Here is a 24,953-nt window from a genome sequence, read left to right on the forward strand (position 1 = left end):
TATAATGTAACAACGCGACTGACTGCTTCGTGGACACGAAACGTCATACAGATAACGGTATAGTTACAGCGAGATTGTACTGAATCATACGTACAAAGGTAACGTCAAAAGGTAGATAAATTTGCGGGCGGCGTAGAAGCCGGACAACAATGATAAAAACATTAAAAACGTACTAAAGCGTATGACGCGGAGTAGGTGGCCATGAAGCGGTGGCACTCTCAGACGCACGTCAAAAAAAACGTCGCAACAAGAGCGGAGGCTACAGACGATGGCAATCGGGGACGCATAAAAATAATCCAAATGGTAAATGGTATTTTACGATCTTAAAAAAATGTCAAAAATACAATGTCGATGTCGGAAACATCTCAATAATGTATTGTAAAAGTAAAAAAAAAATAAAACAAAAACAAAACAAATATATCGTATGATATGCGGGATTACGATGTACGGGAACACACGACCAATGGTCATCATGTCTTTGAGTCCTGCAGTGACGACGTCTATAGTTGCGGTGGCACGACAGTCGACGGTACTGGACAAGATTTATATACACTCATTAGTCATTACTGTGGCTGTGGTGACTGGTGATGATATATTATATGTATGTATTTTATACCAAAATACTGTGGTGACATTATTGACATGGCGCGTGTAACGGTTTACACCGAACACATTAATAATTTGCATCGGCATGCGTTCGGAATACTGTAATTACTAATTATACATATCTATCAGGCGCTTGTTTTCACCGGGCGGTATAGGCGTTAACCTATAGCAGGATTGCCGCTGACCGCCGCAACGCTGGTCTGTGAAAAACCTCCGCCGCCGTCGTTACTTGTCGCTATCACCGTAATATTCAGTTCTGTAGTCTGAGCGGTTTCGTTAATCGCGCTTTTACAGCTTTTACCAAGCCGCCAGTCTTAGGGTGCGCAGTTTCACTTATACCGACATAAGTAGTATACGTATTGGCCGTATTGTAGCATTTTGTCCAAGCATTTAACACCTAAGTCTACAAAAAACCACTTTTTTGATAAAAAAACTCATATGCACGTCTTTAAGGTTCAGCCTTGAACGGCAACGTCGGCAACCCGCTCTTTACGACCACGCAGCCGCCCAACTGCGATTGCGACACGTTGGCAAATGCGGTACCGAAGTGGACAACGATGCCGCCTTAACGGCACCAATAGCATTTATGCCGATCGTTACTTATTCATTAGAGCTCGATAATTAATCGTTATGTAACAACGCGACTGACTGCTTCATGGACAAGAAACGTTATATACAGATAACGGTTTAGTTACAGCGAGATTGTACAATGTACTGCATCGTACGTATACAAAGGTAACGCCAAACGGTAGAAAAATTGGCCGGCGGCGATGGAACAGCCGGCGAAGAAGCCGGACAGCATGCAATGATGAAAATATTAAAAACGTACTTAAGTGTTTAACGTGGAGTAGGTTATTGCCACGAAGCGGTCGTGTCAAAATAAAAACATCACTGTGTACGACATTTACGCATCGCTACACGGGCGGAGACTGCAGACGACAGTAATCGGGGACGCATAAAAATTATAAGGTGACCCAAAAAGCAGACGATCCAAATGGCAAATGGTTTTTTACGATCGTTCAAAAATACAATGTCGGTGTCGGACTTGTCGGAGACATCTCAATGAGATATTGTAAAAGTAAAAAAAAATAAAAACAAATATATCGTATGATATGCGGGATTACGATGTACGGGAACACACGATCAATGGTCATCGCGTATATCTTTGAGTCCTGCAGTGATGACAACGTCTTTAGTTGCGGTGGCACGACGGTACAGGACAAGATTTATATGTACTTATAGTGTGGCTGTGGTGACGCATATATGTGTTTTATATCGAAATACTGTAGTGACATTACAGTCATCGCGCGTGTAACGGTCTAAACCGAGCACATTAATTTGCATCGGAATCATGCGCTCGGAATACTATATACTGTATATACATATATCAATCAGGTGCTCGTCTCACCGCCGTCACCGCATGATAATTTGATTGTGATTGACCGCCGCAACGCAAAGTCCTGTGAAAAATATCCGCCGCCGTCGTAACGTGTCGCTATATCACCGTATAATATAATATAGTACTGTAGTCGGAGCGGTGTCGTTAATCGCGCGTTTACAGCTTTTACCAAGTCTTAGGGTGGCCGAATAACATGCGCAATTGACTTATACCGTGACATAAGTAGTTTACGTATTGCAGCATTTTCTCCGTGTGTCGTAGTCGTCCTGTCCGGCGACTTCAGATAACGGCAAAGGTTTTCGGTGTCGCGTACGACATTTTCGCAAACCTATAATGCTGCGGACCAAACGTTTGACGCTACTTCGCTCGGCGGAAAAATGTGGTCGGTTATATGGGGCACGTGGTCTAAAAGTTGCTCCGGATCCCAGATATCCTGCAAAACTGTACCTATGATAGATATGACTTATTAGGCTAGAGAACCGCCTCTTCTTCTATAATACCCGCACGACATTGTCGTCGGGCCCGTCCACAATAATCGGTGCAACGTGTTTTTGTAGTTCGCTATTGATGATTATATACGTATCGATGTTCACAGATTCGTTGACTACCATCGTTTTTGCTCTTGTAATAGTTGTAGTGTTAGACGTTTGAACTTTCAATTGCAAATGAAAAACAATTTGGTCATGAAATATAGTTTTTCGTGGCCTTTAACAGTTGATTTTTAGATAAACACTATTATAATTATTTTAAAAGGTAGGGAAACGTTCCGTTCAACGTTTTAGCTTATTATTACTGCCTCGCGAATATCCTTCACTCTTAAAAATACGTAAAATTGGTTATTATTTAAATCGTCAACAGTTAGCCATGACCCATAGGCCTAATAAAGAAAGAAAATTGACTTTTATTATGTTTTTATGTGCTTAAATGGTTTTGCTAACACACCTTGTCATGAATATTAAGTTTCGAAATGTCCTATGATACACATTTGGTGACGAGTGGCCATTTTTACGGGTTTATTAATTTGAATTCAAGAATGAATCACATTATATACGAAAAACGATTTTGATCAGAGAAAGTCAGCCTATATCACTAAAAATTACATATCATATGAGCAAAGTTCGGGACTTAAAGCATTTTCATAGTTTTTTATTTACTCTAAAAAATAGTAGTGTGCGAAATAAATTAATTTCTCGATGCCATGATATCCAATCTGAAATTTTGAATGTGCATATTTTATAGCGTTTTTTCTCTTCTTTTTTGCATATTTTAAAAAAATTTTCAACATAAACTATATCTACATACTTCAACCGATCAGAAAAATAATGTGAAGCACTGAATTGGAAAAAAAATATTAATGCAATCGTTTATTCGTATTCCATATGTTTATATACACGTTATTATGATTTTTTTTTAATTGGGAATTTAAGAGCTTATAAAAAAACTATTTGTATTAAATTCTCAAGCATTTCTACTCGACAAATAAAGATAACTCGACGCATTTATAGAAAAAAATTGAAATTTTCTCATGCCTATGAATAACTCAAAATGAGCCAAATAATTTTAAAAATAGGTTCGTAAACATTAAAATCACTAAATGATTAAATAAACATTTGGTGAACATTTCTAGTATCTAGGGTACGTCGTTTTTGAGTTAAATTATAAAAAATAAAATCGATTTTGTTGAATATTGTTTACACATATTTTGACCGTTTATTATGCACAAAGTATTTATTTGTTTAGTGAATGTTCTAATGAATTGAAAAATGTTTGAAGAGTGTTAGCCGTTAGGTTTTTTATTTCCACCATAAAAAACAAAAACGTTATTGTCGAATATAATTATTATTGTGTACATTTAAATAAATTAAAACAATAATGAATATAAAGAAAATTTATCATAAATGAAAAAAAAAGAAAACTAATGTAGTACTGTGGTGCACAGATGAGAGCATTTTCAAAGTATACGGCAAATCAAGGTCATCTCGATATTTATTTAAGTGGATGGTACGGAACGGAAAAATGCTACAAGCTACGCTTATAAATTTTATGTGATGTGAACGGGAAATAGTAGCGATATATTGTACTGTCTGTAATCTGTATATACTGGTGATGATGCGCGAGTAAATTGCTACAAATCGATGATCACCGACCACCGTCACCATTACGAGAGGTGGTAATTAGCCGATCGCCAAACAGATACTGATACCCTATATATATTCATCACCCCGTCATCCGCTTCTGCATGTATTTCCGATCACCGTCACCGCCGACGTCGTACACCTGCACGGCACCCGGAAACCGCTGGCTGCTGGTTCGGCAACAAGGTCCAATGTTTATGGATAATATTATCTGCAGTAAACCTTGGATCGGCCAACTACTAACACTTTTTAATCGCTATGACGCTATCTCAGTCAGCACTACCGCATAGCTTAATTATCCGCGCTGTGCCAATATATATGCTGCGATAGCCTCCGTAACGCTATATCGTCTATCGCCACGCGGTGCGCGGGTTACCAGCGATCTTGATAATAATTATATATTATAATAATTATTAATTATTATATATTTATGTCAATTGGTTTTATTCGGCCTCGGCCACGTGAAACGGACCTATAATAACGACGAGACACGGGCCAAAACGTACAGAAGAAAATTTGTAGAAATTATTTAATAATATTACCATCGAATACACGTGTTCGACGTTCGTGTGTTGTGGTCCGCGATAAATATTCGACATATTCCGTTTTCTGTTCAATAGTGTGAATAGTCACATGCCGGCGTGACAGACAATATGATATAGTAGTATATTATTATACAACAGAATAACACAAATTACTTGTTTATGACGATAATAATAATAACATCATAATATAATGCAGTTGGAGAGTTGCGGTGATATAGTCGGAAAATAAGTTTAAAACGTCCGAAAATGCATAAATTTGACGAGAGAAAAAAAACAGAAAAAACTCCGACTATTTTGCCGAGCACCTTTGTACGCGCCGTGCGATACCTATCCACAGTACGTCAATGCACAATATTATACAATAATGATGTTTTTTTATTTTAGCACATAGTATACGCAGGGATGGGGCCAGTTGGACCCCGTGATAAGAGTTGGACCCCGTGATAAGAAATTATAGGTGATAACAGAAATTAAAAGTTCGAACACTAACCTCAAATCGCAAAAATTCAAATTAATACCAACTATTCAACATTGTAAATAATTCTACTACGATTTTTGAGTATATAAATTTCTCAGCCTGGTCCCCCGAACCAGATACATTATTTATCCGTCGTATTCTGTCGGTCGAAATTAATAAATTACCGTTATTCAACATTTTAACGACTTTAACGGGCAACGAATAACGATTACTTGTTTTACGTTTGCTGCCCCTGGCTGGAAGTTTGGTTCAACATTTAACATAAGTAAAACTTGTGTATAGTAAGTGCCTAAATCAATTGTTTGTAATATATTTGAATGTTTATTAATTAATTAATATCCAACTAGTAAGTACTACCTTTATTTTTAAGCCATTGGCGCAACTATAGACCTAAATAACAAATGTTTGTTATAGAATTTCACACATTATTACTTATTTGTATGTTGTACATTAACAACTTATATATTATTACACTCATAAAGTAAATAATTTCCTTATTATTTCAATATAAATATATAATACATAAATACTTTACAACTCATAATAAGTTATAAATTACATATATTTTATATTTATCAATAAGATCATTACATATTATTTTAAAATTATTTTCCTTTTTTTCTTTGTTAATCGTCTTAGTTGCACTGTGGTCTCTATGTTACACTGTCCTATAAATGTTAGTATTCTATCTTATGTGTTTTATGTTTTGTTGATAGGTACATGTTTAACATAATTAACAGTGTAACAACAATTCATAACAAAATTAGTAAGTTCCATCAATATTTGTATTTAGTCTAGTATATAAATTGTTTTTTATTTGCTGTGCGTATTTATCATATTGCCTTCAAAGCTTAACCTGGTTTCAACCTAAATTTGAACAATTCCCTTATTAGTCAATCATTGATGAAAAAAATTAGTTTTAATTTTGAGAAATTTTTATTACTTCAAATACTAAGTTATATGTAAATGTATCATTATAAATAGAAATCGTGTACTGGATATTTTTGCTTTTTAATGGTGTGTATGAAAACAAATTGTTTTTAATTATTGTTATTGTTGACAATATTATACCTATTATTAAATAATGATTATTTTATATAATAAACAGAAAGACAGTCTTTCAAAGATTGACTATTGTTGAAAATCAGTTCTTTTAGAATTACAACAGTACACAAATAACCTCACAGAAATTGTATAATTTTTATTTTCTGAATAAACATGATTTGTTATGTTTATGGTTGAAAAATGTAAATTTACTTTTTTAAATTAGAAATTATACTTCCAGATCTGAAAGAAAAATACTACAAGGATTATCAGAGAATCTGTACAGTAACTGAACAGAAACAATGATCTGTTGATGTTTTTGAAGAGGACTGTTCTCCAAAATCATGACTATGTCCACAACAAATTGGACCTTAGTACCTATGTTGTAAATACTGTGAATATTGTAATTCATTTAAATTTAATTTTCTACTTGTCCACTTACAAAAAACTATTCAACTGGGGAATTAATTGTACTTATTATTGTAGGCGGTCTGTTATTGTTCAATGTTATAAATTATAATATTCCTTTTATTATTAAATTATGTAATTTATTAAGTTTATTGTTATTGAATTATTTTATTTATAAAATTTACTGTTATTTAATTATATTATTATTAAGTGAGTAACTACCAGTAAAAAATTATACTTTATTTTTTCAAAAATGATGATTTTAAAATAAATTATAGAGTTAATAAACTAACGTACCCATTACATTTTTTTTTAAATACTACTTAAAAATTAAAAAGTGATGTTCTTCTTATTAAAATTAATCTTATAATGTTTATACAAAAACTGTATTTAAGCATTTTCAGATCTGTTGGTTGCAGTAAGAACTATTTATGAGAAACTGTTTTGCTTTCAATTTTTAATCCTAACTATAAAAAAATTGAGTAAGTGGGTGTTGCTTTGCTGTACAATAGGTTAATAATGGGTGTACTGACATTTAAATTCAATGAAATAAAATCATTATATCAGAAAAACAATTATGAACAAAGATGTTCTATCAGCCTACATTATTACTAAGTAGATTTGATGGCATTGTGAATAAAGTAATTAATTTTACTATTGCATTAGTACAGCAGTAGGTTAAATTCATTTTTACAGGAAAAACAATGCATTTGAAAATGCCATTATATGTATAAAAATATAATAATATACTTGCTATATAACTTCTTATGAAGAATCATGTATACAATTTCCAAAACTTAAAAATAGAAGAAAGACAACTTTTAACTACGAAAAAGTTTGTTCTTTTTTTGAAATTTGATAGGTAAATGTCAAGGTATAAACTTATAATACTTATAAAAACAAATCAAGACTTATGAATTATGATTATCCTTATATTACATTTTTAAGGTTTTTTACACAACACAAAAAGTTTTATGGACATTTGTGATCTGTGTTTTGTTTATATTTCAATAATATTAGTTATAGCCAGGCTGTCAGATCCTTATTTCTTTCATCAGTAGAAGGGGTTTATATAGGCAAGTTCTATACATTATAATTATTTTTTAAAAATAAAATATTGGTTGGTCGGTTGATTCTTCTATTATTCTATCTCTATGATACAATTTATTTTATAAATTATTTTGTCATACAGTACACCTCAAATAGTGAACGCATTATGTATTTTATTAAATTGGCATACAGATTTGAAGGTATTTTGTATAGGCAACCCTACCGCACATTCAATATTTTCGCTATTTTCTATTTTCCTCATAAACTATTGCATAATATTTAAAAACTGTCGACTCATTTATAATTATATAACTGTCCAAATTCTGATTTTTTTATGAATTTTTGTCCAAAAATTCAATTTATTATTACGTTTTCAAAAATCTAACTCCAAAACTAAACCCTTTAATACTGGCCCCATCTAGATAAAATCTTCAATGATCGACGCAGATGCGTCCCTAGATAATCTTCCAAATACTAAAGGTTTTTCAACTCAATTATTTAGACGGTAAGTGGTGATTTAAATTTAAAGTTTTCAAAAAAGGAAATTGGCGGGAAATTTGGTTTTAGCAATTTCTTAATTTTAAAATTAAAATTCAACATTTTTGAGAACAAAAATTTGATCTCAAGGTGTCACTGCATTGAACCTCGAAGATTTCGAAACGATACAACTATGAACTATAATATTAAAAAGTTAGTACTTCAAGTTGAACCTCAAAATCTATGGATGAATATCATAATAACAACATATTATATCATGTGTTAAAATAACGAGTTGTAAAATGCGAAGTTTTAGAAAAGTTATGTTGTATAACATAAAACTTTTTAAATATTTATTTTATTTACTTAATGCAAGTCTGCGTCATATTCAACATTAGGTACTTAGGTCAATTTCTTTAATGAATCTGGTTTCAAAGTAAATAATTATATTTTTCAGTTATATAAAAGTTTAACATTACCCTAAACGGTATAATAATACTGAATCTTCTACATTTTAATTACCAAAAGCAACAAAAAAATTATGAAAAATTACGACTAGGTACAATTTGTAAGAAATACGATATATTCGCAAACGTCAAAGTCATATAATATTCTATGTAAATAAAAAAACTACATTACTTATTATACGTACAATTACAAAAGGTAGACCTTAAACACCTTTTCAAAAGCGTAAATATTCTTAATTTCGTACTGTGTTTCATCATTATCTATGAGTACTATTATTACTTATTAGTACTGTATACTTGCATTAAATTGTGAAATTTTAGGAAGGCATTCATATTTAGTAAAACACTAGGTAAGTATACATATTATTTAGAAATAGTTTTTCATCAAATCATATCGAGAATCATGCGGCAATGATATGATATATTATAATTTTGAAAAAATTTTACGAAAAAACTATTGTCTCTACAGCTATAAAAGTTACGTTCCTAAACAATGGTTAGGCCTCTCCAAAAATTACCCTGTAGTTGGGGTACCTTTAACCCCCCCCCCCCCCCAAATATATTTTTGAAAAACCTTAGTGGTCGTTCTACGTGTCTGAAACTCAATATTCTGGTATTTTTGAGGATTCTGATTAAAAGTGATATCTTTTGTCGAGACCGTAAAAGCCGTTTTTACCCCACTTTGGGGCTTTGGAATTCCGAAATTTGAGTTTTTTAGTCGAGTGTTACTCGGCCGGGTTTCGATGTAGGGGCATAGTTTCTTCACCAAAAGTTTTGTTTTAAGTTATTTTACATAAAATCTTTCGGTGGTCGGAGGGTCCTATGCCCCCCTCATGAATATTTTGAAAAATGTTTATTTTTTGTTCCACGTTTCTGAAATTCGCAGGTTCGATTTTTTGTAGATCGGTGATCAAAATCGGCGTCTTGTGTCGAAACTGTAGGAGCCTTTTTTACCCCTCTTTTTGGCGTAGGAAATTAGGATTTTGCAGTTTTTGGACTTTGTTGCCACGAAACACTTAGACTTTGGGTGGTTAGAGCAATTTTTTTCTACGCATCGTTAAAAAATTTTTGTCAAAAATCGAACGGTACCAAAACCAAAGAAATCGGACGTTTTGTTGGAAAGTTATGATTTTCTTTTTCTTTTTTGGTACTTAGATTTTACGTATTTTCTGAATTTTTTGAAATTGAGTTTTTGTTCAATCTTTTTGAAATTTGAGTGCTGACTTATAAATGCCATGACGAGTTATAAAGGTTCTATGGTCAAAATGCCTAGGATCATTATTTACCCCGTAATCGGGGTGCGAAAATAGTTGAAAATCGAATCACTTGTTTTTTTGTATACACATACGTTTCTTTGTGGTATACCCCCGTATATCGATTTAACGAATTATATTTTTGAACTTTTTACTCGTTTTAGGTTTGTTCGCGTTTCAACGTTTGGCAATTACGCCATCAGCATAAAAAATAATTTATTTAGAAGTAATTTTTCATCAAATCACATCGATAATACATTTATTTAATGTTTATACCCCTCGTTTATATAAGCAATTTCGTTGTATATATGAGATACGACCATCATTTTTAAAATGTACGACGCAGTCAGTCGATCACTCGATCGTAAGCCATACAATTTTTAATAAGTCGTTTTACTCTAACACTATATTTTATGATCCTTCATTAAGTAAAACTTAATTAACTATTCAGTATTCGACTCGCAATCAATAAATTAAATTCATCAACCAAAATTGTGTTGATATTTGATTTTCATTCCTTAAGAAGAACCGACTAGGTACCAAACAATAAATTAAACAACCGTACAAGATCTGACTGGAACGGGATATAACAGTGTTATATATCAACTAGGTACCTAGGTATCAATAATTGTTCATATAACTGATGAACTTTGAATTTCAATCATCAAAATTAACGATATATACTCCTAAAAAATGCTTATAAATAAATGTATATTGTTGTGAATGTATAATAATAATATGACAAGTCTCAAAATGTATTAACGCTGAACAATAGGTATAGTAAATTACAAAATGACAAGTGTAATATTATGTTTTCTATTCAAAAATTTGTCATTGTTCGTTTGTAGATGAGGTTAATCCCACATAGAAGAATGATAAATGGTGAAATCTAAAGTTTATCGATAGAGAATTTTATGCAGATTCCATTTAAATGGTCAGTGTAATGAATTTTTCAGTAGTTAAATAGATAACTTTCAAAAAGCATAAAAAAGCCAAAAAACAATACAAAATTAGCTTTATCAATATTATCATATATTATACATTAAGATAATGAATTATTAATTAGTATAACCATGGTTTTAGTTTTATAAGGTTACCACTTCGAATGTCTGATAAACAATTGCGGTTATGTTCAATTTTTACGTAAATAATAATTATATGTTAATTTGATAATTTGTATTTTTTTAATTTTACTTTTTAGTATTTACGTTCTAAGTAATTAGTTTTTGTATAATTAAATAATATGTTCTTTACCCTGTAGAGTATACAAATTACAGATTTAAACAGTTCTCTTTAGATGTGGTCTTCATCAGTCATTCTTATAGTCATTGGAAACAACCGGTTTGCATAATATGTAGATTTAATTAACAGTATAACAGTATAATTATTTTTACTTTCTAGGTACAATGTATCGATAAATAATTGAAACCATTGCAAAAAACAAGTTAAATTCATGCTATCTACAACATTCATATTCAAATCTTCATAACTTAAATCATGTAAGTTCTGTATAGTGTTCCTAATGTTCCTATAATGTAGTACTCATTTAAGGTTTATTACCTATTAGCATATCTGAAACAACTTAAGAGATACACTGACAAGATAATTATTTATCTTATAAAGTTGTAGTCAGGTGTTGGTTGATACCTGTGATTTTGTAATTGTTGGCTGATCAATTTTATAGTAGTAGTAAATGGTGATAGAATTACTATTTTATAATATTAAAAAGGTTGTATATATCTATATTGTTATTTTTTTACTTTTCTATATCAAGTATAGATAATAATAAATAATATAAGTATATATACTTTAGGTACACAACTATAACACAAAGATGTTTGCTTTAATAATATTGATTAAAGATTGGTTTCTATTTTACATTAAATTTCATTATAATATTGAGTTATTGAAACAATTTTCAAAATTATTTAGTTAATATAATTTTTTTTTTCCTAATTATAGTTAGCAAGATACACTAACTGAAGTATACATGTATCCAGGCCAATAAGGAGATTATTCTGTTTGGAAAAACATCTGAAAAAACTGTTCCTACTAACATAATTGTTTATCCGGTAAGGTAGAAGAGTTCATATTATCTGAATTACTATAGTGTGTCACTTTACTATTATAAAAATTATTTTATGAATACTATCTATATTTTATTAGTCTGTATATTACAGCCATAGCAACACAGGGGATCAATGCAATTTGATACTGCTATTAATTATGTTCATAATTATTTAAGTTTTAATTTAACCCAAAACAATATTTTTAGATATTTATAGGCATTGTTACACATACAAAATAAGAGATTTAAATAATACATTCAATTTTATAATATTCTACTCTTTCTTATAGAGGAAAGAAATAATATAAATTTTTATGTTTAATCAATATACATAATACATTGTCAAAATGCATTTAATGTATACTTAAAATCAGTATTGTATTAATTGCTATCTGGTTAACTGTCTGCTATTTTAGTGTTCCTGTTTACTTATTTTTCATTTTTATCACAATAGTTTAAACATTTTAAATAACCAGATATTCTATAATATTGTTATCATAATTAACAAATAAAAATACTACATTGGTGATGGTTATTTTACATTTATAATCAAAAAATGTATGCTTATGGTTTTATTTATATGATTTTGTTTTATTGTTATAGTCTGCAAAGAAGAGATTCCAGATAAATTAATATAATAGTGACTAACATGGACTACTCAAAAAAGATGTGTTGTTCGCATACAAACTAATCGCTATCCAGCAAGCTGTCAATATTACTCTATTGATAAATATCTGACAATTGATTATCAAACAAAGTTTGTCGGTTTAAATGAAATAAAAGAAAACTTGATACAAATATTATTGTGACAATTAATATTATTTTTTTTTACTTTAACTCCTTATAAGGTGTAAAAGGCTTTTATTTATTGACTTTTTAATGTGTCAACAAACTAATTAATTTTATTATTATTTTTACACTATTTAAATCAAATTTCATCTATAAAAACAAAAAAATTGAAATAGTGACTTCTAGTATTATGGATATTTACATTCTTTTAACAAACTGTTTTGTATTCAGACCTTACAAATTTACAACTTATACTTTTTAATATATAAATTAAAATTAAGTCATTAAATTTAATTTCTTATTTAATGACAAACAAAAGCAAAATATAACATATATATTTATATTTGGGCAATATAATGTTTAATAGATATATAAAATAACAGTTTTATAATTTATCCATAACTTATAACTGATGTGTATATTAACTTATACATTAAATATTTATAGATTTTAACCAAGTAAATGCTATTTCTAAGATTTATCTATGCTTTATAAATTATGTTGAGTTTACTACTGATATTAATATGTATGTATGTTTTTGAAACTGCATTAAAAAACGATAAAAAAAAAATCACAAATAATTGTTAATGAATATTAAATTAATTGCATTGCATCAAATCCAACATATTATAAAAGAGTACAAACACATACATTTTTTGTCATATAAGACATAATCAAAATTGTTATGAATTTTGTGTTACACACTACACAGATTCACCAGTATAAGATCACAACATACTATTTTTGGTCATTTGGGTTTAAGTGGGTGTGGGTCATTGACAACTTTATAGTATCTCTTATGAATAAAAAGGTTGACTGAGTAATATTATAAAATATATATTTTTTGTTACATTTGTTACACAGTGTAACTTAGAGCTTTTTCATTTTTCGAAATTTTCAATTTTCATTCGCTTTTCCTAGGTCACCTGGTGGTCCAACGACAATTTATCACAGAAGTTAAAATGTTGTACATGTAATTCCAAACCAGAATCAGTTTTTCATTTTTCCAAAAACTCGTTATTTCAAATTTTGGGTTTTCAAAAATCGTTCGACCTAAGTACGACGTTTAAAAATCCTTATTAACGGTTTTTCGAAAAATCAAAAGCATACAACTTATGAAGCTGGTTATGGGGATCAATTTTATGTCTCACGACTTTCGTCCTATCTCTCTCGGTTTTCCCGTAAAACACTTCGTAAACGAAATATTTTTCAATTTACGAATTATACAATAATATTTGAATTTTAAAATACATAAATTTGAATTTTACAATAATTGTACAATAATTGTACAATAATATTTGAGTTTTAAAATACATAAATTTGGGAATTATTTGGGAATTTTTACATTTCACTGTTGGTATTTCTGCATTTTCAGTTGGACCCGATTTTTGCGTTTCTTCCATGAAAATTTCGTGATAAAAAATCTGCTTGTTATCACGGGGTCCAACTGCCCGAGCCCCGTATACGCACGATAACATTGAGATAACAAAAATGGTTGGTTAATCACAAATGTCCCATATTTTAATATGTGATTGTTATGTCGTTGTGTGTACGTGTTTATTCACAAATGGCAACTGCCAACTGTTGTCGATACGTTTTCGCTGTGTGCTTGTGCGTTGTGAAGATTTATGAACATTATACAACATTACTATAACTTTTTTTTTTGTAGATCAATGTTCTTCACCAACGTGGTTGTGTATACAGAGATAGACGGGCAATTTCCTGGCACGCAATATTCAATCACCGCGATTTTAATGCAATTATTGCAATTCGTATTCATCGAGTACGGCACACGTACCTACCTATTAGGTACCATTGATTATAAAATATATAGATTACAAAGAAATAAAGAATATTTAAAGTCAATGCTATTACTATAACAAATTGGACACGATCCTTTTTGAATTATTATTTTATTCAGTGGTGTATTTACGGGGGAGGGGGGGTCCACTTCCCAGGGATTTATGATTATTAATAAATAATAAGAACAGAACGCTTGATTTGACTGTATTGTCTATATTTATATACAAATAAACATACATTAAAATAATAAATATATATATATATATAATGTAATAAACTTTTCCCCTCCCTCCAAAAAATGAGTTGTAAATACGCCACTGATTTTATTCGTGTATGGAAATTATCCATCGATAGACGTTAAATACTTTTTAAAAGATCGATATCGAAAACTTTTATGACAACTGACCGTCATAATGATAAATTAACAACATTTAGTTTATTTACTATATACAATTATTTTTTGAACACGTGTTCGATTGAAAGTATATTTCAGTTGATGAATGAAAACGAATATGATGTTCAAATACCTGCGTGGCAAAACAAACCCGTAAAATAAAAATGTTTACCAATATCAATAGCATATTAAATTAAACAACTAGAATCGTAAATTTTAATAGATAAGTGTATGCCTTTATTAAAATTAAATTAAATTTTTACAAAGGAAGGTTATGGGGATGGACTCCCTCATGAGTATGACCTTTTTTTTATATAATATGTATATACTTTATGTTATCAATATTTTTTTGCGAAAATTAGTTAGTTTTTTGGGGTATATATCTCCTACCCCAATGAAAATTCCTGTATACGGCACTAAATTCCAGATATGTTATTTTATTGTAATGCACTAACTGCATAGTTAAAATGTTTTGTATTACTAATTTCATTTATAAATTTAATATTTATTGTATAAAAAATATATTTTAAAAAGTTTAGATATTTTTTAAATAAATAATAATGAATATAGCCAATATAGGTTTTAAATACTTAAATATGGATCACCTTCAACATTATTTTATCGATTACTCGTATAGGTACCTACTTTTAATATTTATTTTCAAATCTAAGTATAAAAGTAAATGAATTGATTTTCTTTTTAAAAATGTCTAAATAGAAAGTATTAAGTAATAGTATTATCACATTATTAATATATTATAATGCAGATACCTACTAATTAGGTACTATTATATTTTAATAATTCATTATGCTAATATATTCTTATTATATAATATTTTTTGTAGAACTTGTAGAAGCATATAGACCTACGATTATTAATTTGGAAATTATTAATCAAAAATTGTATTCGATTCTAAGCGGACTGTAGAGTCCGAATGTTTATTTATTTTCGTGTCTGAACTCTGAAGACAATTTTTATAATAGAAAAAATGTTTAAATTTTGAGGATGGTGTTTGATAGCTAATTGGATCTAATTAGTACTATATATATAGTATAGAGAGGCCAGAATTCCCACAAATTTTCAAAATAATCGAAAAAAATTTAAAAAAAACAAACAAAAATTAAGAAAAAACGGGCATTTTTTTTCACAAAACCCTATAGACCTTATACTAAGTATATGAGGTTTATGACAAAACCAGTTTTTTTTACAAAATCGATTTTGTTTTTTAGATTATGTTTAGATTTAATTTATCATTCATGTATAATTTTCTAATATTTTGACTCTTTTTAAGTTAGGTATTACAGACATTTTCAATTTTTTTTTTCAACAAATTACGATAAAAAATTTTTCGTTAGGTCAAAGTTCTTGAAAATTTAATACAAGATCCTACATAAGTTGTTTTTATATCTGTATAAGAATACATATGCACAATGTTTTTAAAATTGAATTTGAATTTTTAACAAAATTCGTCAAAATCGCAAAAATGTATCAACTACTTATGTACGTATTTTCAATTTTGTAGTAAACATTTATAAAATCTATAACTAGTTGTTATAGCTAAAGTTTGAAATTGAATATAATGATCCTCATAAATATTAAATAGTTTATAGTGAATTAAAAATAACCTAAAAAATATAATTCGCAAAATTTTTAATAAATATTTGAAGGTAAGATTTGAAAGAAATTACATATTTTAATGAATAATTATGATTTATGAATAACGATGTTAATTATTTTGTTATAATTTAAAAACAATCGTGAGGACTAAAAAACTCTCACGTATTTTATAAATTTTACTATACGTAATAGCATTTCCAATATAATATATAAAGATATTGGTTATCAATTTATACTATGAACCTATTTACAATGTTTAATGTTTAGGTGGTAGGTTAAACTCGAAAGCTAATCATTTATAAAATGCAAAGAAAACGCATTCATATTCCACTTTTTGTGTAAGCTAACCGCGGATGCCGTCGCTGATGCGGACGCAAACGCAAAATGAATCTACGTCCGTCATGTACTCATGTTCTGTTCTGAGAGTATAACGAACTAACGAACTATTACAATATATTTTTTACCAAAAGGCTTAAACATTTTAAGAAAAACAGAATACTATTGATATACCTAATCATTAGACCAGGGATGGCCAACCCAAATGATCTTGCGGGCCACTTTGTAAATACATCACAATCTTGCGGGCCACATATAGGGTTGCCAAAAAAAAAGGTCATCAGCCAAAATATTAATATAAGTAATCACATATTTTATTCAAAATTAGGCCACATATAAAAATATAAAAGAATTTAAAAAAAAATTAAAATATATAAAAGTTATAATAAAAGTATTTAATACAAAAAACATTACTATTTAGTGAGATATTTGTTTCTCAACTCGTTCACTAAGCTTTTTCAAATCAATAGAAATACTTGTATTTGCACACCGTAATTGATGTTGCAGGTTTTCATCTGTTAGGTTTGTGGGTGATTTATCTTTGGCGAATTTCATTTTCGAAAAAAATTATTATTTATATTATTATATTAATAAATTATATTATTATTTAGATTAGAATTATTACTTTTGTTGCGATTACGTTGTTAATAATACAGATACCGCGTTGCACGGGCATTCCAGAATATTCTATCGGCGCAAAAATATTTTTTTTTGTAAATATTTGATATATGTCGCGGGCCGCGGGTTGGCCATCCCTGCATTAGACATTAAACTATTATTATATTAAATACTTTTCTCATTCCGATATGGTGAAATGATAAATAAATTATGTTATCAATAATTTTTTTATATAATTGAATAATAATTGATGAATGATTGTAAAAATATTAAATTCTCAAGCAAGGTGTATTGATATCAATACATCGTGTTGTCAATCCGAAGCCATGTGGCATGTTATTTGTTTAGTATTACTGAAATACTGTATTATTGTCACTATTATTATGATATAATGTTATAATACATTATAATATAATATATATTCTTTATAATCGTGGTTATTGTAGCTCGTAATGTGATAGCTTATCGAGACAACCTGTATTACTTTTATCTACAAACGTCAAATCACAGAATAATATTATTCAATGGTCAAACCTTGACTTCAAAACAGTAGACGACTACCGGAACTACAACATACAAGTAGTACACAGTAGTACAGTAACTAGAATTTTTTTGTGATACAATTACAATATATCAACTATCAAGTATCAAATTCAAATACACAACTGTTCTTTGGATAATCATATTAGTTGGTAGGTCCGTTGACATAAAAAACATATTATTACACCTAATTACATTTTAATTTTTTATCAGTTGTAAATATAGATAGTGTAGTTACTAGTTAGTAATTATTGAACTATCTTCAGAAAAATAACGTAATTAATATTAAATAAATAATAAAACTAGATATTATACATTTTTGTATTTTAAATTTTATTGTATGATAATATTTGGTTCGGTTTGCATGTTGGTGAAAATATCTTGATGAGCAGGTCACTTAACACCAGATATATTCATCAAGAAATCAGTTTTTGAATGATCATCTACAATTTGTTATATTTTGTAAGACCCTTACGATTTCAATTTGTCTATTTGTCACCAATAGGTATTTGTGCTTTTCAACTAATTTAATATAATTAGGGAGTACTAAATGGTATTTTAAGCTATTGATTCGATTGCAGTGTCTTAATGGCTCATGTGAATACAAGTGAGGCTGGCAAGTGTGAAAGATTACAAAAAAATCTTCTCAACTCTGTGAAACACTGTCAAAAACGATTTGGCAGTTCTTCTGAAATAGCAACTGAATCTGATCAGGAAGTCTCCAATTTGTGTCAATGCATTGAAGCCATATTGAGTCATGGGTTGAAATCAATTAATACAGAGGACAAGTAAGAATTATGAAAATGTTACTTTCACTAAGGTTGTATACACCTTTATTGTATCATGGTTTTAGAAGTTCATTGTTGAAACGACGAGTGACAAAAATCGTTACTGGTCTTTCAGATGGAGACAAAAGTCAAAATCGCCTTATTCCATTTTGGTGTTTTGTTAAAGAAATATTAAACGAACCAGAAATACAACGATTTGAATTGCTATCAAACATCAAAAATGATTATGGTCGAGGTAAAGCTTGGTTAAGAGCATCTATTAATGAACGGTGCTTAGAAAAGTACATGCATTTGTGTATTAACAATGAAAATCTAATCAATCGATTTTATGAAAAATGGGCTTTTATGAGTAATACAGAAAAAAATTCAATATTGCCCATCACTGCTGCTGGTTGGTATCATGCCATATACATTTTATTTAAAATTATATTGTAATGCATTATACAGTTTAAAACATTGTCTTTTTTTTTTTAGGTTTATCATCAATAGTATTTGCTTTGACAATAGATAAGCTCGAATTCAATAAAGATGTCTTAGATTTCACAGTCAATGAACCAATAATTTATGGAGGTAATATTTTTATTTTTAACTTTTACTCATTATCTATTTCATTTCTACAAATATTATTTTTTCTTCTATTCTGATAATTTAATCATAGACAATCAAGATTTTCTAGGAGAAAAATTTGATATGTAGTGGTTACCTACCATATCAAGGTCTGAGTTCAATACGGGTAGGTATATTTTGTTGGTACATTACACATGTAACTTCTTGAATGCTTAATTTTGAACTGATATATATCAATATGCTCCAATTTCTTCCTTGAAAATCTTGAATAGATTAATGTTGAAAAAATGTTTGTTTTCCTTTCCCTTACAAACAGTATATTATTTATGGTTTGAACATAAAATGTGATCTTTCACAGTTAACAGCAAAAGTTAAAAATTATATTTAATTGATGAGTTTTATTTTATTTATTACATTTTATATTATAGATACCAATTTAATATTAAAAAAAGAAAATAGTGGAAAAATCAAAAAAATCAAAGCAAATGTAATAAATTTTGATCAAAGTGAAGATGATATCCAAACAGCTGAAGAAGTAAAATCGGACAATGATGTTTTATTAGCTGTTGGTGATGAAGCTGCAGCTATATCAATAACTTCATATGATACTATTGTAAGATTTATATTACTTATATTAAACTGTGTTGATGCATTTTATGGCTTAAATTTTAGACTGGTTATTTTATTGGAGAGTTTGAAGATTTGCCATCAACTGAAAAAGAGTTGGAAAATAGGTAATATTGTAGTGAGAATAATTAATTTATAACAGTATTTATTATTAAGCCGAATTCACACTTATAAGTATTATGACATCTATCATTTTGTATTTTTGTGTGCTTTTTAACTTATTTGGGTTGGCCAATCTAATCATAGTATTCACTAACCACAATCTACCCTGAAATTTCCAGAATTAGGCCAAGCTCAATTTTTTAGCATGTCAAGACAGACAATATAGCTATATACTTTACTTTTTACTGTTATAAGATGTGTGTTGAATAAATGTTGTTATTTTGTATATTAATTATAATGTAATAGTCTTGTAATGTTTATCACTTTGAAGGTTGAAAAAATTAAGTACTATCAATGAAAATTCTGACTCTTATGAAGTTTTTGTGCCAGTATCTTCATTAAGTCCTCCTTGTGACACAGGTACTTGATTAATTACATTTTTAATATTTATCCACTAATGAGTACAAATTAATAATAAATGTTTTAATTTGTTTGTATTGCACTATTATGGTGACTATTTTCCAACATGTAATACTTAAAAATACTATAAAATAATATATATTTTTTTAAGATGATGAAAGTAAATCTATGGGTTCAAATGAAGATAGTAATAGTTTACATAGATTTGATGAATCAAGAGATCAATTGTTAATTTTGGAAAAACAATATCAGGGAAACATAAATGGACTTACAACTAAAATCACTGATTTAACTCGGTAAGTAGAAAATATAAATTTATGCAATCTTTTGATATAATATAATTTTTTAATCAATACATTGACTTTATTTTTTTTTCACAGTGAAAATGACTTATTAAAACATCAATTAAGGAAATATGTTAGTGCTGTACAGTTAATGAAACAAGATGAAAATGAAAGCGAGGAAGCTAAATTATATCAACAAAAATTAATTCAAGTTTGTAATTATTTTTATTACCTACATCAATTAAATAGTCACTATATAAACTTGAAATTATTAAATAATTAGGTTGCCGAAATGCACAGTGAATTGATTGAATTAAATGGCCGTTTAAACAACCAAATTATAGCAAAAGATCAGTGTATTACTAAACTAAGAACAGAATTGGTATCGTTGAGAGGACCATTGCCTTCAGACGAAATACCGCACACAAACATACACTTATGGGTTCCATCTGCATTTTTAGTTGGACGAATTAATGACCCACATCATGTATACCAGGTGTGTGAATGCATAAAATGAGTTTTAATTTATTGACAATTGTTTAAAATGTTAGTACTAATTAGTTTATTTTAATAGATCCATGTACGCATTCTTAATGAAGAATGGAATGTTTACCGGAGATATTCACAGTTTACAGAATTTCACAAACAATTAAAAAAACAATATAATGTAGTGTCAACAATTTCATTGCCACCTAAAAAAACTATTGGAAATAAGGTATAATAATTTATAAGATGAAGTAAAGTTCTTTTTACAAAAAAATATAATGAAATATATCAAATAATAATAGTAACTCTAGTATACATAACATTTTATAACAATTGGCATGTATATGCCCCCCAAGTTTTGGATTCAACCCTTCAACCTAAAATATTTTTAAATTATTTTTTTTAACATTACTATGTAAGATTAATTAATATTTTTTTTTACGACCTCTCCTTACATTACAATTTTTTCTCTATGCGTGCCTGGATAATGATTATCTTAGAGACTTACATATTATATTTATTATTTGTCATTTTACTAATATTGTAAATTTTTTTATTTATATTAAAGATTTAAAACATTTAATTAAACCTAAATACTCAAGTAATAAATTTTATATTTTGAAGGGTGCCAACTTTGTTGAAGAGCGACGAAAAAAGTTACAAGTTTATCTAAGACAGATAATGAATTTTTTGATTACAATAAACCGAATATTGGCCAATTCTCCTAATAAGTATAACTTGGTTAATCTTGTACCATTTTTCAGGTATTTTCATTTTGCTTCTACTAGTTCTACTTATATAATTTATTAACACTCTCATTAATATAAATACCTTTTTTTTAGCGAACAATATAACCAAAGTTATAGCGGAAAACTATCATGGTTAAATTTAAGTTGTCTGATGGCTCAAAATTCTGTAGTTGATTTAAATAGTTCTAGTTCTCATCATCAGTATACTGGCTTATGACATAAATTTATTAAATTATTTATATTTATATAATATTACCTATTATAGCAATAATTTTATAATATATTTATTAAAATGTTAAATGTCTGTGATTTATAACAAAATATTTTATCTAATAAATCTTATATATTATAACTAATAAAATATAAGTTTTATTTTTTGACTGTTTACTTTATCTGTAGTATATTTAATCTATGCCCATACTAATATTCCACATAATTAAACATACAAAGATACATAAATTATTAAATTTATTCATGTTCCATTAGAAACAAATGTTAGTAATGCTAATAGGCACAAGATATAGCTAAATAAAAATAATAATTGATATAAAAAATAGTTATAACTATAATTCACTACTATAGCTCATTATTTTGTGATAATATATTTTATAAATAGACATTTAGTATAATTAATAATTACAAAAATATTTGGTAAGGTAACATATTATATATGTACTTATATAGTTATGATTTAATATTATTCTAAAAGTATAATATTAACAAATATGTTTTATCATCTAATTATGATTTCCTAAAACTGTGTTTAAATATATAAATATTAAATAGATAACTTGTATATGTACATATTACAAGTAAGTATGTGAGTAAACACAATGTTTTATTTTTATGCAAATTATTCATTTCTAGACACTGATTGTAAATTTTCCCTAAAAATTAACAAAACAAAATCATTATAATTCATAGTTAAATTTACTATTTTGAGTCAAAATAAGCAAGTAACGTTTAGAAAGTGCATATTATATAATAATTAATAATTAACTCTCAATTAATACTAGTACTACCTTTCATCAAACTTTAAAATCATATTATAAAATATATTATTATTGAACTTATATTTACTCTGAACTTATAATATCCATGTAAGAAATAGCAGGATGAGACAATGTAGATAGAAATCTTTTGTTAGAATTCAAGTTTGTTCTGATCAAGCTATTATCCAATCCAATACCAGAAATGTTCAATCTTTTATTTAATACCGAATTTAATGAATTTAGCTGTTAAAAGAATAAAATAAATTAATTTGTTACTCAACATATTATATTTATGTTAACCTTAACATAAATAAAACAAAATATAACTTTTAAGTCAATATATGATATACATTAAAAAGTTGGTATATTTAAAAGTTTCTATTATAGATAGAATTCTTTTTAATTCAGTATTTCAGTTGATATACTATTTAGCCAATTATATATTATTACAGAATAAAATAATTTTATATCATGCTATTTTATATTCATAAAATTTACCTCTGCCTTTTGTTGAATATTTTCTTGCCGAAGTACATCAATCAGTTTATTGCTTTTATTTAATTGATCTTGCAAAAGTAAATTTGATTTATTCTCAATGTCTTTACTTATGAACTTATTTCCTACAGCTATTAATTCAGGCAGTTCTTTTTTATAGCTACAAAAAGTTTGTTATCATTAATTTAAAATACTTATGAGTCATTAAATTTACACTAAAAAATAAAAATCATAAATGCAATAAATTAATTTTATATTCTAAATATTAACATACATTTTAATTTTGAAATAGTAAACTAATAATATTTATGTATATATTAGAGAATATGCGAGTATCTTAAATTGTTTTTTTATTTTGACTAAAAGTCTAAATTGATAAAAACCAATAATGCTAAGTAGGTATCCACTATGACATAGTACATTTGAACTATTTAAAGTAGCCAGTAGGTATTGGGCAAGTGACAGTTGGATCAATAAATAAATATTGAGTAGTTGCTTTATTTACTATATAAAAATTAAAATAATAATTTTAAAATTCTTAAACCACAGAATAAAATAAAATATTATTCTGTACTTAAAATTTTTAAATAAGCTCAGCATTACCAATAAAAATAAATATATATCACAAAATAAAATAAAAAATAATCTTTTACTTGTAATTATTATCATTTTTTCTGTCTTCAATAGATATCTGATGAATTTTAGCACTGTTTAGTATATCACTCAGTTGTTTTTGATTATCATTAGTATTAGACTTTAAAATTTCTAGACTCAAATTTTCTAAATGCTTGCAACAATAGTTCCCACCATTCATTATAATCAGTTCATCTAAAAGGTCTAAATAATAATAAATTTAAAATTAACTTAATCAAAACAATTTACTGTGAATAATTCTTAGAGTACCTCGATTTTTGGACCTTAATATTTCTAATTCTTTATAAAGTTCTTCTAACATTTGGTTGTGATTCATTTTTATTCGTTTGATATCTCTTTCGTATTGAGCAACCAATATTAATGGATCAATTTTATTAAATAGTTCAGTTTGTTCAATTGAAGTTGGAAGGTTCTAAAAAAATATATACAGAATATGTATAAATATTATTAGAAATGATTTTTTTTTTATACAAAATATATTTATTAATATGTTTAGTGTTTACCTTAATTACTTTAGAACTAGTTGAACGAGTTGGTCTATTGATCGGTGGTAATTCATCTTTAAATCTTGATAAGCATTTAGTTATTTTAAATTCCATACTGTTTTAATAGTTCTACACATTATCAAGTTTACTAGTTTGGAGTGCAGTAGATATAATTTATAGAACATTTAAAAACTAAAGAAGGGTTGATATGAGTTATTGATTATTTTCTACCACCACTAAAGTTTATTCCTAAGGTAACAAAATAACATGTGCAAGG

At 28.0% G+C, this 24,953-nt stretch overlaps 2 protein-coding genes and 2 long non-coding RNA genes across 9 annotated transcripts; 3 read left to right on the forward strand and 1 right to left on the reverse strand.

Moving 5' to 3' along the window:
* Positions 1 to 5,092: 5,092 nt before the first annotated feature.
* LOC132920800 (uncharacterized) lies at positions 5,093 to 6,907 on the forward strand. 2 transcript variants are annotated; one of them, XR_009660787.1, is made up of 3 exons: positions 5,093 to 5,509; positions 5,880 to 5,929; positions 6,449 to 6,907. It is a non-coding gene; the product is annotated as an uncharacterized LOC132920800 (long non-coding RNA). The 2 variants fall into 2 exon arrangements; XR_009660786.1 differs by having other exon boundaries at positions 5,105 to 5,444.
* Positions 6,908 to 11,032: 4,125 nt separating this feature from the next.
* Positions 11,033 to 12,883, forward strand: LOC132923287 (uncharacterized). The gene is made up of 4 exons (XR_009661147.1): positions 11,033 to 11,203; positions 11,264 to 11,361; positions 11,825 to 11,934; positions 12,534 to 12,883. It is a non-coding gene; the product is annotated as an uncharacterized LOC132923287 (long non-coding RNA).
* A 5,034-nt stretch (positions 12,884 to 17,917) lies between these two features.
* Positions 17,918 to 22,437, forward strand: LOC132922040 (sorting nexin-29). Of its 5 annotated transcripts, none has more exons than XM_060985342.1 (14): positions 17,918 to 18,183; positions 18,420 to 18,532; positions 18,609 to 18,815; positions 18,881 to 19,206; positions 19,290 to 19,385; positions 19,811 to 19,995; positions 20,055 to 20,116; positions 20,443 to 20,531; positions 20,683 to 20,827; positions 20,912 to 21,026; positions 21,099 to 21,311; positions 21,390 to 21,530; positions 21,926 to 22,065; positions 22,144 to 22,437. In XM_060985342.1, exons 3-14 carry the CDS (start codon positions 18,616 to 18,618, stop codon positions 22,265 to 22,267), a joined length of 1,836 nt encoding a protein of 611 aa, XP_060841325.1. In that variant the 5' UTR covers positions 17,918 to 18,183; positions 18,420 to 18,532; positions 18,609 to 18,615; the 3' UTR covers positions 22,268 to 22,437. The 5 variants fall into 5 exon arrangements, with proteins under 5 accessions (XP_060841325.1, XP_060841326.1, XP_060841328.1 ...); XM_060985343.1 differs by having other exon boundaries at positions 17,918 to 18,179; XM_060985345.1 differs by lacking the exon at positions 18,420 to 18,532.
* A 267-nt stretch (positions 22,438 to 22,704) lies between these two features.
* Positions 22,705 to 24,952, reverse strand: LOC132921970 (uncharacterized). Its single transcript, XM_060985244.1, has 6 exons — positions 24,695 to 24,952; positions 24,441 to 24,603; positions 24,191 to 24,374; positions 23,541 to 23,697; positions 23,131 to 23,285; positions 22,705 to 22,937 (listed from the first exon to the last, which is right to left on the reverse strand). The coding sequence occupies exons 1-6, from the start codon at positions 24,788 to 24,790 to the stop codon at positions 22,904 to 22,906; spliced, it is 789 nt and encodes a 262-aa protein (XP_060841227.1). The 5' UTR covers positions 24,791 to 24,952; the 3' UTR covers positions 22,705 to 22,903.
* Between the last annotated feature and the right edge of the window lies 1 nt (position 24,953).

This window comes from Rhopalosiphum padi, chromosome 2 (genome assembly GCF_020882245.1).
Source record: "Rhopalosiphum padi isolate XX-2018 chromosome 2, ASM2088224v1, whole genome shotgun sequence".
Taxonomy (NCBI): Eukaryota; Metazoa; Arthropoda; class Insecta; order Hemiptera; family Aphididae; genus Rhopalosiphum; species Rhopalosiphum padi.